At 32.5% G+C, this 11,224-nt stretch overlaps 1 protein-coding gene across 2 annotated transcripts in view; it reads right to left on the bottom strand.

The window, feature by feature from the left end:
* The window catches only part of Tc2n (tandem C2 domains, nuclear), a 31,218-nt gene that overhangs the window by 2,901 nt on the left and 17,093 nt on the right, over nucleotides 1-11,224 (bottom strand). For both annotated transcript variants that reach the window (XM_003462642.5, XM_013144380.3), the window contains exons 9-12: nucleotides 10,888-11,004; nucleotides 7,137-7,328; nucleotides 2,022-2,133; nucleotides 156-355 (exon numbers count right to left, since the gene is read on the bottom strand). In XM_003462642.5, coding sequence (XP_003462690.1) covers nucleotides 156-355; nucleotides 2,022-2,133; nucleotides 7,137-7,328; nucleotides 10,888-11,004 — 621 coding nt within the window. The remainder of the gene's footprint in view (nucleotides 1-155; nucleotides 356-2,021; nucleotides 2,134-7,136; nucleotides 7,329-10,887; nucleotides 11,005-11,224) is intronic.

Below are 11,224 nucleotides of genomic sequence, written 5' to 3'. Positions count from 1 at the left end.
AAATCTAACAAGTTGATTTTTGTGCAACACATTTCATCTACGCTGAAGAATCTTATGCCACTCAACTTCTTTTATCCTGTATTGACTTTGTTAACCAACTGCTTAAATGCATAGAATAATGCAAGAGGAAATTCAAGATAAAATCTCCTACTAACCTGGCCCACAAAGTGTTTTCTTCTGACAGAGCTTCGACTATAAAGTTTAAAGAGAAAAACAATGTCTCTTTCATTCTGTGTAAGTGGAAAAATCATAGTCTCTCCCCACTTTACTCTTCCATTGGAGGCCTTCAATAAGCGTGTCTTCTTTTTATAAATCAATTCTCCTGAGCTAAACATTCCCACCTTCACAAAAAAACCTATGAGACAAGAAATTCCGATTTTTAAAATTTTATTTAAAATATGACATAAAGGTATATATCTACATATTACATTTTGGGTAAAAATACAAATAGGCCTTTTTAAAGGTTTGAAGAGCCATTGTTTGATACCCGGAAACATCACTAGTCAACTTTGTAACTTTTGCTACACTTTGCAGGAACTACTATAGCCTCAAAAGAACTTAATCTTTCTGTGGTTTGAATGACATGGAATTGTGGGCATAAATAACATTTGCAAGCAAAGAAATACATGTTCAAAAGGATTATACAAGAGTGCTGTCAACTCCCTGGAATCTGAAAGTATTTATTTCAAAATTTTATATTTGAAAAATTATCTGAGACTTCAGTTAAGTATGCATCCATTAGGAAAAAAAAAAAAAGCTATTCTTTAAGTTTGACATGTAGAGCTTCCAAAAATAGTACAAGATTTTGTATGAACTAGCCTTCCTGTAAAACAATTATAAACATTGGGAAAATATATCAAAGGTGGACCAAAGTCAGGAAACAAGTAAAGGGGAGTCAATTCTTAAAAGATAGAAACTGCAACGAGGATAATTCATATTGCTGTATCTTCTAGTGTGAGCTGGGGGTGCTGTTCAGTGGTACAGTGCTTGCTCAGCACACACAAACCAACAAAAGCAGCCTTGATTCACTATGTAGTACTGCACAAAGGGGGAGATTTTATAGCCTTCCTGGTCTGCCTGACACATGAACCCTACATGTCAAACAGAAAGTGCAGTCTAATATTTTGGATTTTTTACATTTACCCTAAGTAAGTGGTATCAGTCTATAGTTACTTTTTTGGTGTGATGGTCATTCTATTTTGATTTTAAAAATATGCTAATCTCACAAAATTATGCTTTTCATGTTTTTAGCATACTGCTTGAGTATTATATATTCTCAAGAGTTTGGTAGAACCTGCCAGTAAAATTTTCTTGTGCTTTATATTAAAGATAGTTTGTTAACTATCTTTTCATGGTATTCTTTTCAAACTTCTTCATCTTGAGTTAATTTCTTAGAAAATCATTTATTTTATATGGATATATAAATGATTTAGTAGAATTACTAAATGACAATGAGATTGCCATTTATTATCATTTATTATCAAATGTCTTCTAAATTTCAAATTATATCCTCTTGTTTGTTTACAATATCATTCATTTTTTTCCATTACTTTTTGTTTCACACAACCAGCTAGATTTAGCTAATAATTCTTTCAAAGAAAAAGCTTTTGGTTTTACTGTTTATTTGTTGTCTCCATATTTATTAAGTTCAACATCATCTTTAATCCCTTATTTCTACATTTCTGTGCTTTTCTAGTTTCTTGAATTGAATTTTCAGTTTCATTTGTTTTTAGTCTTTCTAGCTATGATAGTCATCCACTGCTTTTGCCTGATCCAGATAGTTCCCTTCCTTTGGTAGGAAAAAAAAAAAGAGGACTCTTATCCTCTTCTTATCCCTTGAGGTAGGGCTGATCTGAGACCTCCAAATATAGGGTAGTCAAGTGAACCAGGTCTAGTAAATCAAAGTTTTATAAGACCTGATGGTGTATCCAGCAAAGATTTTAATCCACTGATCTCTTGATGCTTATCTATTTGTAAATTCTCGCTGCATTTGATGTACTTTGAGCTACTGATATACTTACTTAGAGTCAGAGGTGTTGAGCTTGGAAGATATTGTGCCTCAAGAATTTGCAGCTGAATCCTGCTATTTACTGCTTGAAAACAAGTCCCCAGTTCAAGTTCTGCATGGCAAACCTACATATCCAAAAATACCACTAAGTAATTAATAATAAACTTTAAGGATAGTTAAAAAATTCAAATATAAGGAGCTATAGTTAGAACATTTGAAAGCATTATTTTCTATTGATATCCAAAGCGCTGTTATAAAACAAGGTTATGAAGATAAAGGTCATGTACTCTGTAAAGTGAAGATATTAACTTGATGAATTCTTTGAAAACACAAATTATATCTACATACTGAACTTTAAAATGAGTAACAAAAGATAATTCAACTTAAAAACAAATTAAATTTGGAAGCAGTATTAATGGTGAAACTGCCAGTGAAATTAAAAAAACAAGAAATATACTGTACTTTTAAAAGAATTAAGACTATATGAAATATGATTTAAAAGTACCTATGAGATTTTTTCTAATTTTAGAAATCAGAGTAGGTACTACAAAAATTAGAAGATAAAGAATTTCTAAAATAAACAGATTTATGAATTAAGAGTTGAATTACTACTTTGAATGGAAGCAGGCCAAAGAAAGCTGGCAGGGAGGAAGTGAGTCAAAGTGTCGAGGCAGTAAATAACAAGGAAAAGGTCAAAGAAAATCTGAGGTAAACAGTAAAATGAAGGAGATTTAGAGTAGGAGAAAAATTAAAATGTGGTCTTTGGTATTACTGGTCATTAGCAAAAGACAGTAGGTAAATTTGTCTGTGACTTGCAGCACAAGACATTCTATTATGTGAATTTCAAGATTCTCAGAGTAAAATATAAAAGAAACACAAAGCTGTCCAAACACAAAGACATTACTGTTCATATACTGTAAAGAATAAGAATAAGGAAAGAATATAACATTTACATATTTTACCAAGACAGCATTCAGACATAAAAGTCTTTCCTAGAACTGATTCCAGTGTTATAGAATAGCTAAATAAGAGAACACTTTATGAAGAGGTTTATACATTTGATAATTATCCAGTATTTCTTAATAACTGGTTCAGGGGAAAATTCTTCTATGTACATGCCATTGACTGAAGTTTAGGCATTTTCTTTGTTTTGGTTTTTTTAAGACAAGGTCTCACTGTGTTGTTTAGGCTGGCCTCAAACTTACAGCAATCCTCCTAGCTCAGCATCCTGCATGTAGGCATTTTCTTAAAACATGATTCTGTATTTTAAAATTGTTGTGCCACAAGAAAGTAAAAGATAGATAATGAAAAGTGAATTGCAGAAAAAATTTACAGTTAACTGTTGAGGTTAATTTTCTCTTAAAAAGTCTAAAATGATGAAATTTGTTTATTTTGGCAATAAATGCCAACTTCTAGTAAAGAAGTAAATTTAATGTTTTTGATGTTTAATTTAATGAATGTGTATTATTCTTTTCACATGAATTATTTATACTGCCATATATATTGACTGATTAGAACCTATATTTCACACTTAAGTTGATATGTTTTTTAAAAATGCAGCTACTTGTTTACAAAACAAAAAGGAAGCATGATTCAGATATTTCATTAATTCTTTTTTCATTATGGTTTTGTACCCAGGGTTAAATAACACGGAAACATCTAAAGGTGGTAAAATATGTCTTTTTACATAATTGTTACATATGTCTTGTTACATAATCTCCCACTTCCACAGTTATTTCACAAACTAAATTTATGTTCCATGATGTTAGTTCAATTAACCCAGATTATAAAAATTTCAATCAACTAGCAAGTATGTACTGACTACACACATGTGCATGCACACACACACACACAACATGCAACACATTTACTTTTTTGTGGCACTGGGTATTGATCCTGGGGCTTTCACATTGACCTACATCACCAGCCTTTTAAAAACTCTTTGATTTTGGGGAAGGGTCTTACTAAGTTGCAAACCTTCAATCTTCCTATCTCAACTTCCCTGAATGATGCATTGACTCTATGTATGAGAACAAAACTATGGAAGAAAGTAGGTATGATATCTGCTGTTGAGTGATATATTATTGAAAAAAAAAACCCTTTGTTAGCCTTCCTGGAATTATTGAAAATGAAATGCTAAGCTAATTACAGCAAACCACAATCTGGAGAGCAATACACAGAAGGGTTCAGAGCCAATTGCCTGAACCCTTCCATGGTAAATCCAGATGCCTGAACAACTAACTATCTGTATGAAATCAGGCAAGCACTTCACAGTCTGATATCCACATTAAGGATAATTCAAACACAGTCTTGTAAGTGCGGTATAAACATTAGATCATTTAGCAATAAACCAGCCATAAGCTAAACCTTTATGAAGGCCAGCTATTTCTTCAGACAAACTGTCTCTAAGATTTTAAACAAATGCTTATGTTACTATTGGTCAAGATCAAGAACTCTATTGAGAAAAGTATTAGCTCTATGTGAAAGCTGTGCTATTCATCATAAAATAGTCATTTTGGATGTTTATAGGAGCCTGGCTCTTTCATTGTCACAATTAAAACCTGTGAAAGAAAGCACAATATTAGCCAAAGATATAAAACAGCAAAATATAAGACAAAAATAATAACATAAATATAATGGTCCAGATACCTTTTCTTTCAGGGTATCAATTGTATCCCTAGCACTTGGCACATAGCAGATATACAGGTGCTTATGAGACTTTTGACTTTCAAATTACATATGAAATGTCATTTAGTAGAAATCTTGCTATAATCATTAATTCAAATTCTCCAAAGCAGATATGATGATAATGTCTCAATTCACCAGAAGATACCTGCATTGAGTTGTCTTCTGAAGGACTCAAGAGCTTTAACAAATGAACTGTCCATTTGACTAATGTTCTTATGTGTCCCAAAAAAATATGGTTTCAGATTACTGTCTACTAAGCTAGTGTCAGTGTCAGTGACAAATTCCTCTCATACTTGCTATATTTTAACAGAAAAATAACAAAAATATAATTTGACATGCTTTCATATCTATATGCAAATCTTCAGTTATGAAAGTCATGTGAGGTCTTTAGTAACAACATAGTAAAACATGAGGAAAACAGACGAAAGTTTGTTTTGTTTTCTTTACAACTAGTAATTTAAATAATTATATATTATACTAAATGCCATAAACAAAGCACAATGGGGATCGAGATTGAGAAAATAGGCAAGAAATAGCAAGCAAATTCAAGACAGGCTACACACTAGAATAATTTGGGGAACTACAAATGTGTCTCGCCCAACCCCTAGTAAATGATTTTACTGGTTTAGATGAGGGCATTAAAAAAAAAAGTTCCTAGGTGATTCTAACCTGCAGCTAAGGTTAAGTAGCACTTCAAATCATTTTAGATACTTTTAGAAACAGATAAAGTATAAATTTTATATAAATTTAATTTCACACACTGGTTTGACATTATAAAACTTCTGACAATTATATTAATGTTATCCTGACACAAAAACTACATAATTAAATTATCAGGAATTCCTAAGCACTTTAAAGTCAGTGTCTAGCTGGCTTGTTGAGAGACGCAAATACCAGGACTCAAAAACTAATCAAGCACTAGAGGTATTCAATCTTTTAACTTTTCTAGGGTACATTTTGAAGGAAGAGGAATTGTCTTTTTTTCCTCTATCTTATTTTATTTTAAAGAGAAAAAATTAAAAGAGTAATTGTCTTGAACTACACAGAAAATATATAACAGTTCATGCTTATAGATAATAAAAACTTCCTTTTTAAAAATATATTTTACTGTAATAGTTTTAAAAAATGGGTTGGGGAGTCAAGCAGACTTCAAAGTGACACATTCCAATGAGGCCTTAATTCATATGTTTTTCTGCTGATGGCTTAGCACCACTGGTGGCACTGTATGACTGTCTCATGTAGCACCACACCTGATGGGACAGTTGAGCATGTATTTACCACCAGTAGTATAAGCCACCCAACAAGACGGTCATGCATCTGTTACCAGTGGTTCAAGCTGGTAGGAATATGTTAAACGTGCTTGTGGTTGGCTTTTTACCAAAAAAAACCAAACAAACCTCCAAAAAACAAAAACAAAAATCCATAAAACCCCAAAACACAACTTGTATTCTGGGCTGAGGATATAGCTAAGCAGTAGATGAGCTTGACAGGTTTGGTGTTCTGGGCTCAATTTTCAGTGCCTTGCCCACCCCAGTAGAACAGAACAGAAAAAAACAAAACAAAACAAAACAAAACTCCCTTTCATTCTAGCCAATTTGTGAACAGATCTTATTCATGATCAAAGTAACTTTCTCTTTGTGGTACTGGGGACTAAACTCAGGCTTCACATGGTTACTCCCCAAGTGATTCCCCTCTTTAATTTTACTTATTAAGCTATTAAGTATCATATTAAGCTACTAAGTTGCTCAGCTGGGCTCAAACTTGTGATTCTCCTGTCTCAGCTTCTCAGAGGCTGGCATTACAGGTGTGTGATACCACACCTGACTTCAAAATACCTTTCTTCATCTATTTAAGAGCAACCTCAGACTGAATTTGGAGTTTATGATTCTTGTCTTTCCTAAATCATTAGCCATTAAAAAGTTAATCATTTAAAGTTATTCATAGTTCAGTTATTGCCCCTGAAATATAAGAGACCAGTAAAAATTACAACAGGTAACTCAAGGTTATTTTCCAATGGAGAAAGGAAAATGGTTATGTTAACCTCTGTCAATTATTTCTGCCAGGCATGGTGGTACGGTGGTGCATACCTGTAGTCCCAGCACTTGAGAGGGAGGCTGAGGCAAGAGGATCACCATGAATTTGAAGCAGCCTGGACTACAAAGTACAATGATGGCAAACCTTTTTAGAACTTTCAATGATAACAAGAAGCCTACTGCAGCATATGTACCATAGTTTTGCCATTAGTGAGTAAGCTCAAGGTCAGCCTTAACTATATAGCAAGATCTTGTTACAAAACAAAACAAATTAAAGCAGAACAACAATCTATTTCTAAAATAGTATTTTTAAATGATAATAATGTTTTTCTGAGAGTCTTGTTTTCAAATTATTCTCCAACAAACAAAAACCAGTCTATGAAACATATCATACCATTATCACTTACAGAAATTTTTGAAGGTGGTATTATATCCAAAGAGTAATCCATTTCTTGTGTGCTAAGTGTTCTGAGTGACAGAGAGCACTCTCCAATAGTTTTCTTCTTGGGAGTCTGGGTTTGAATCTTAAATACAAGCCTCACAGTTTGTAGATGTTGTAGTTTAATAGCAAATACAAAAGTTTCCATAAAATCAATAGCCTTAAAAATGTAAGAATATACAAAATATATAAATAAGAGGACTGAAAAGAAAGGTTGGCATGTCATTCAAATATTTTAGCTTGCATCTAGGAAAGATTGTTTTATACAACAAAAATATTTTTAATGTAAATGAAAACGAGAAGGGCCATAACTTGTTTTTCTGGTTTATCTTGAATATTACTTTCCTTAACTTTATAAATACTGTTTTTAATAACTTAGGAATTTTCAGTTCAATATCAACATTAAGCTCACTAGAATACAGCTTTTTTCCTTTTCAAAAATTGTAAGTGTTACATGTTTGGTTCTAAAGTATCTTTTCTGCCCTTTACCTTATTCTCCAATAGTTGAGGGTAGTTTAAGAATCTCTTATGAGAGCACATAATACCTACATTTTAACTTTTCACAGAGAGCACAATCATCTCTTTAACAGTGACCAGACTGTTCTCTACTATTGATACTTCTCTCTTACCATGTTTAGCACATCCTTTGGAAAGGTAAGACATCTGTGCAACTAACATTTTGAATATTGTGCCCCAAATTTTACTATTATATATAATCACTTATATCTGTAGAATCAGAACTGTGTTTCTAAGACTCTCCCAACCACTGAGAGATCTTTCAAGACACCCAAGCCATCAGATTACACCAATAATATATTACACATGAAATGTTTAACAAGTTTACAGATTAAGCAAGTATATCATTTACTTATGTTTTCCACATTTTGCCACAATAGGGATCTCTCATACAATCTGATATATAAAAATAAATTTTAAGAACAAAAGACTTCACACAGCTTTTAATATATGAACACTTCCCCTAGTTTTTCCTAAGTTAACTTAGTTATACCTGAAGACCAAAAATTAAATTGTTTAATTCAGAAAGCATTCATCTTGAGTGTTAGGATTATAAACAGAGTTAAGATTTATTTCCATATAGACTTTCTTAATTTTATTTATTAGTACATGTTCACATTACACGATGATTATATTTATTGTGAGGAGTTGGTACTTGTACACATACATATTAATTCTTCTTCTTTGTTAATCCCCTACCCCTTCTTCCCCTCTGCAATTTTTGTTCTCCTTCCTATTTGCAAAAATATTTTCATATTTTCACAAAGTGAGATCCTGATGTATATGCACACATATTCACATACTTTTGATTACTCTTTATTCCACTTATTAAGAATACTTTATCCACACCCTTAAAAATTCTTCCTAAGCATTGTTTTTCATAGTTACCTAGTACCCTATCACATATTATTATGGACTGAATTGTATTATCAAAAAAGACATGTTGAAATTCTAATTCTAGTATTTTAGAATGGTATCTCACTAGCAAACAAGGTCATTGAAGACATGATTAGCCAAATTAAAAAGGAGTATGGTACACCTGCTCCAGTATGACCTGTATATTTGTAGGAAGGTGGTCATGTGAAAACACAAAGAAGCAGTAAGATGGAAGCGGAGACTAGAGTTAGCATCTATGAGCCAAAGAACAAGGAAATGCCAAGGAGGACAGGCTCTCACAGAATCTGGGAGAGAGGTGTGGAATAGTTTTTTCTTTGGAAAAGGAATCAACATTGCTAAAATCTTGATTTTCATTGCCTCTAAAACTATGAGAAATTTCTGGGGTTTTTTTTTTTTTTTGGTTTTCTCTTGTTTGTCTGCTATGCCAGAGAAGGATTCCATGGTCTTACACAGAGTAGGGAAGCACTGTACAATATACCCAGTTCAAAATTTCTACTCTTTTAACTGCATGATCTGGTTTATTGAGATTTGTTAAAGTAGCCTAGGAAATTAGCGTACAGGGACACACCATCAGGTTTCTCAATCATTTCTCTGAACAAGTCACTTAGATTGTCTTCAACTTTTTCACTATGACTAAAACTAAACAGAATATTTTACATATTTTTTGTTTGCATTTTAGATTATTTCACAGAACATATTCCTAGAATATACTGAATAGTATAAATATTTTAAGATTTTGATGTATACTGTCAAAATAATTTCCAGAAAGTTTATGTTCTAAAGTACTAGTAAAATATTTCCTCTTTTTTTTTTGTCTTTGTCTTTTTGAGAGAGGGTTTCACTATGCAGTTCACGCTGGCCTTGAACTCACTGTCTAGCCCAGACTGGTCTCAAACTCACAGCAATCTTCCTGACTCAGCCACCTGAGTGCTAAGAACATAGAAATGTACCATCATATCCAGCCTTCCTAATTCTAATAAGCAAAAAAAGGAAATAGCAACACTGAATGTATATAACTGAAATTGTATTAGCAACACTGAAAGTATATAACTCAAATTGTATTAGCAACACTGAATGTATATAACTGAAATTGAAATGTAACTGAAATTTGTATTTCTATGAGTACCAGTGAGAATAAATAATTTCATGTTTATTAATTTGAATTACCTTATATTTAAATGACACGTCCTTTTAGAACATAATTTTTCATTTGCAAAGAAAAAAAACCTAATTTTTAACCATCTCAAAAGATAATCTGAGAGGAGAAACAAGAGGCCACCCCACTCCCTCTCGTGAGCTAGCAGCAGTTGTGGGTCTGAAGGAGAATCAAGAAGGCAACTTGTACCCTCTAGTGAGCCTACAGCAGCTGTATGCATTGGAAGGAGAACCAAGAAGCCAACCCATGTTCTACTGTGAGCCAGGAGCAGCCATGTGGGCTGGGGGGACAACCAAGAAACTAACCTGAACCTTCCCTTGAGCCAGTGATAGCCATATGGACCAGGAGAAGAAGGAAGAAGCCAACCCGTGCCCTCTGTAGCCCAGCTGGTATGTGGGCTGGGAGACAAGAAGAGCACCTATCCCTCACCACCCCACCAGCATAAGCAATTCAGAATAACACAGGCTGAGGTGATAGCAACTGAAGTAGAAAAAAGAAAAAAACAACTTAATGCTTATGTTGTTTGACTGACTTTGCTGGCCTAAAGTTGATAGTCTGAGCAGATATTTGCAGGATAATAATATGCAATATGGGGGATTTCCTTCTGTCTTGTTTTTGAATGCCAATATTGTTTTCATGGTTTTTTTTGCTATTTTTTATTGATTTCTTTTATTTCTTTTAAAATAAAAAAGATAATATGAACATATATTTAAATTAATGTGAAAATAAAAGTCCATAAAATTAAATTCAGTATCAGAAGTCCTTTAGGTACTTGTAAGAAATTTATTACAAACATGCAATTATTTTTCAAAGCCAAAGTGGACTGGGGCAAAAAAGATGAAAATATACACATTTATTTTCCTTGCACACAAGAAAAACAAGTAATTTTCCTAGATATTGTTAATTGTCTATGTAATTTAGTGATTAGGATTTTATTTTTAAATGTCTCTTTATATTGGAAAATGAAATACCAAATTTCTTGAAATTCAAAATTAAATTTTGAAATTCAAATTTAAAGATTTAAAAAGCAAGAGTACATAACTTTTAGTTTGCCCAAAATAGAACTTTCTTATTCTCATTCTTTACATGGATAAAAGTGACAAATATGAAAAAAACCAGAAAAGAAATTCAAACACAAATAGCCACTTACACTGGAACCTTCCTTGGCTGAAGATTTGAAATGTACTGGTTTGGGTAATGTTAGTATTCCTTTTATATAAACAGTGGGTGTGTCTCCATAACTAGAAGGCCAACTTAAATCTCTGCACTAAAAAAGATTAAAAAGCATAGTTTGAGCTTTACAAATGATGCTGAACAAATATTTTATATTTGATATAATGACTTTACATAAAAAATTTAAACTTTAGTATATAAGACCATGTTTCATTCACATTAAAGATTCTAGATGTCATATCAATTTCTTATTTATTTATTTATTTACTTACTTTTCTAGGTTTTTGAGACAGAGTCTCACTATGTATGAACTA

The sequence above is a fragment of the Cavia porcellus genome, unplaced genomic scaffold (genome assembly GCF_034190915.1).
Source record: "Cavia porcellus strain 051 isolate PalLab524CR breed Dunkin Hartley unplaced genomic scaffold, mCavPor4.1 scaffold_31, whole genome shotgun sequence".
Lineage (NCBI taxonomy): Eukaryota > Metazoa > Chordata > Mammalia > Rodentia > Caviidae > Cavia > Cavia porcellus.
The sequence above is the reverse complement of the archived record's forward strand: the minus strand, read 5'-3'. Positions and strand labels throughout refer to the sequence as shown.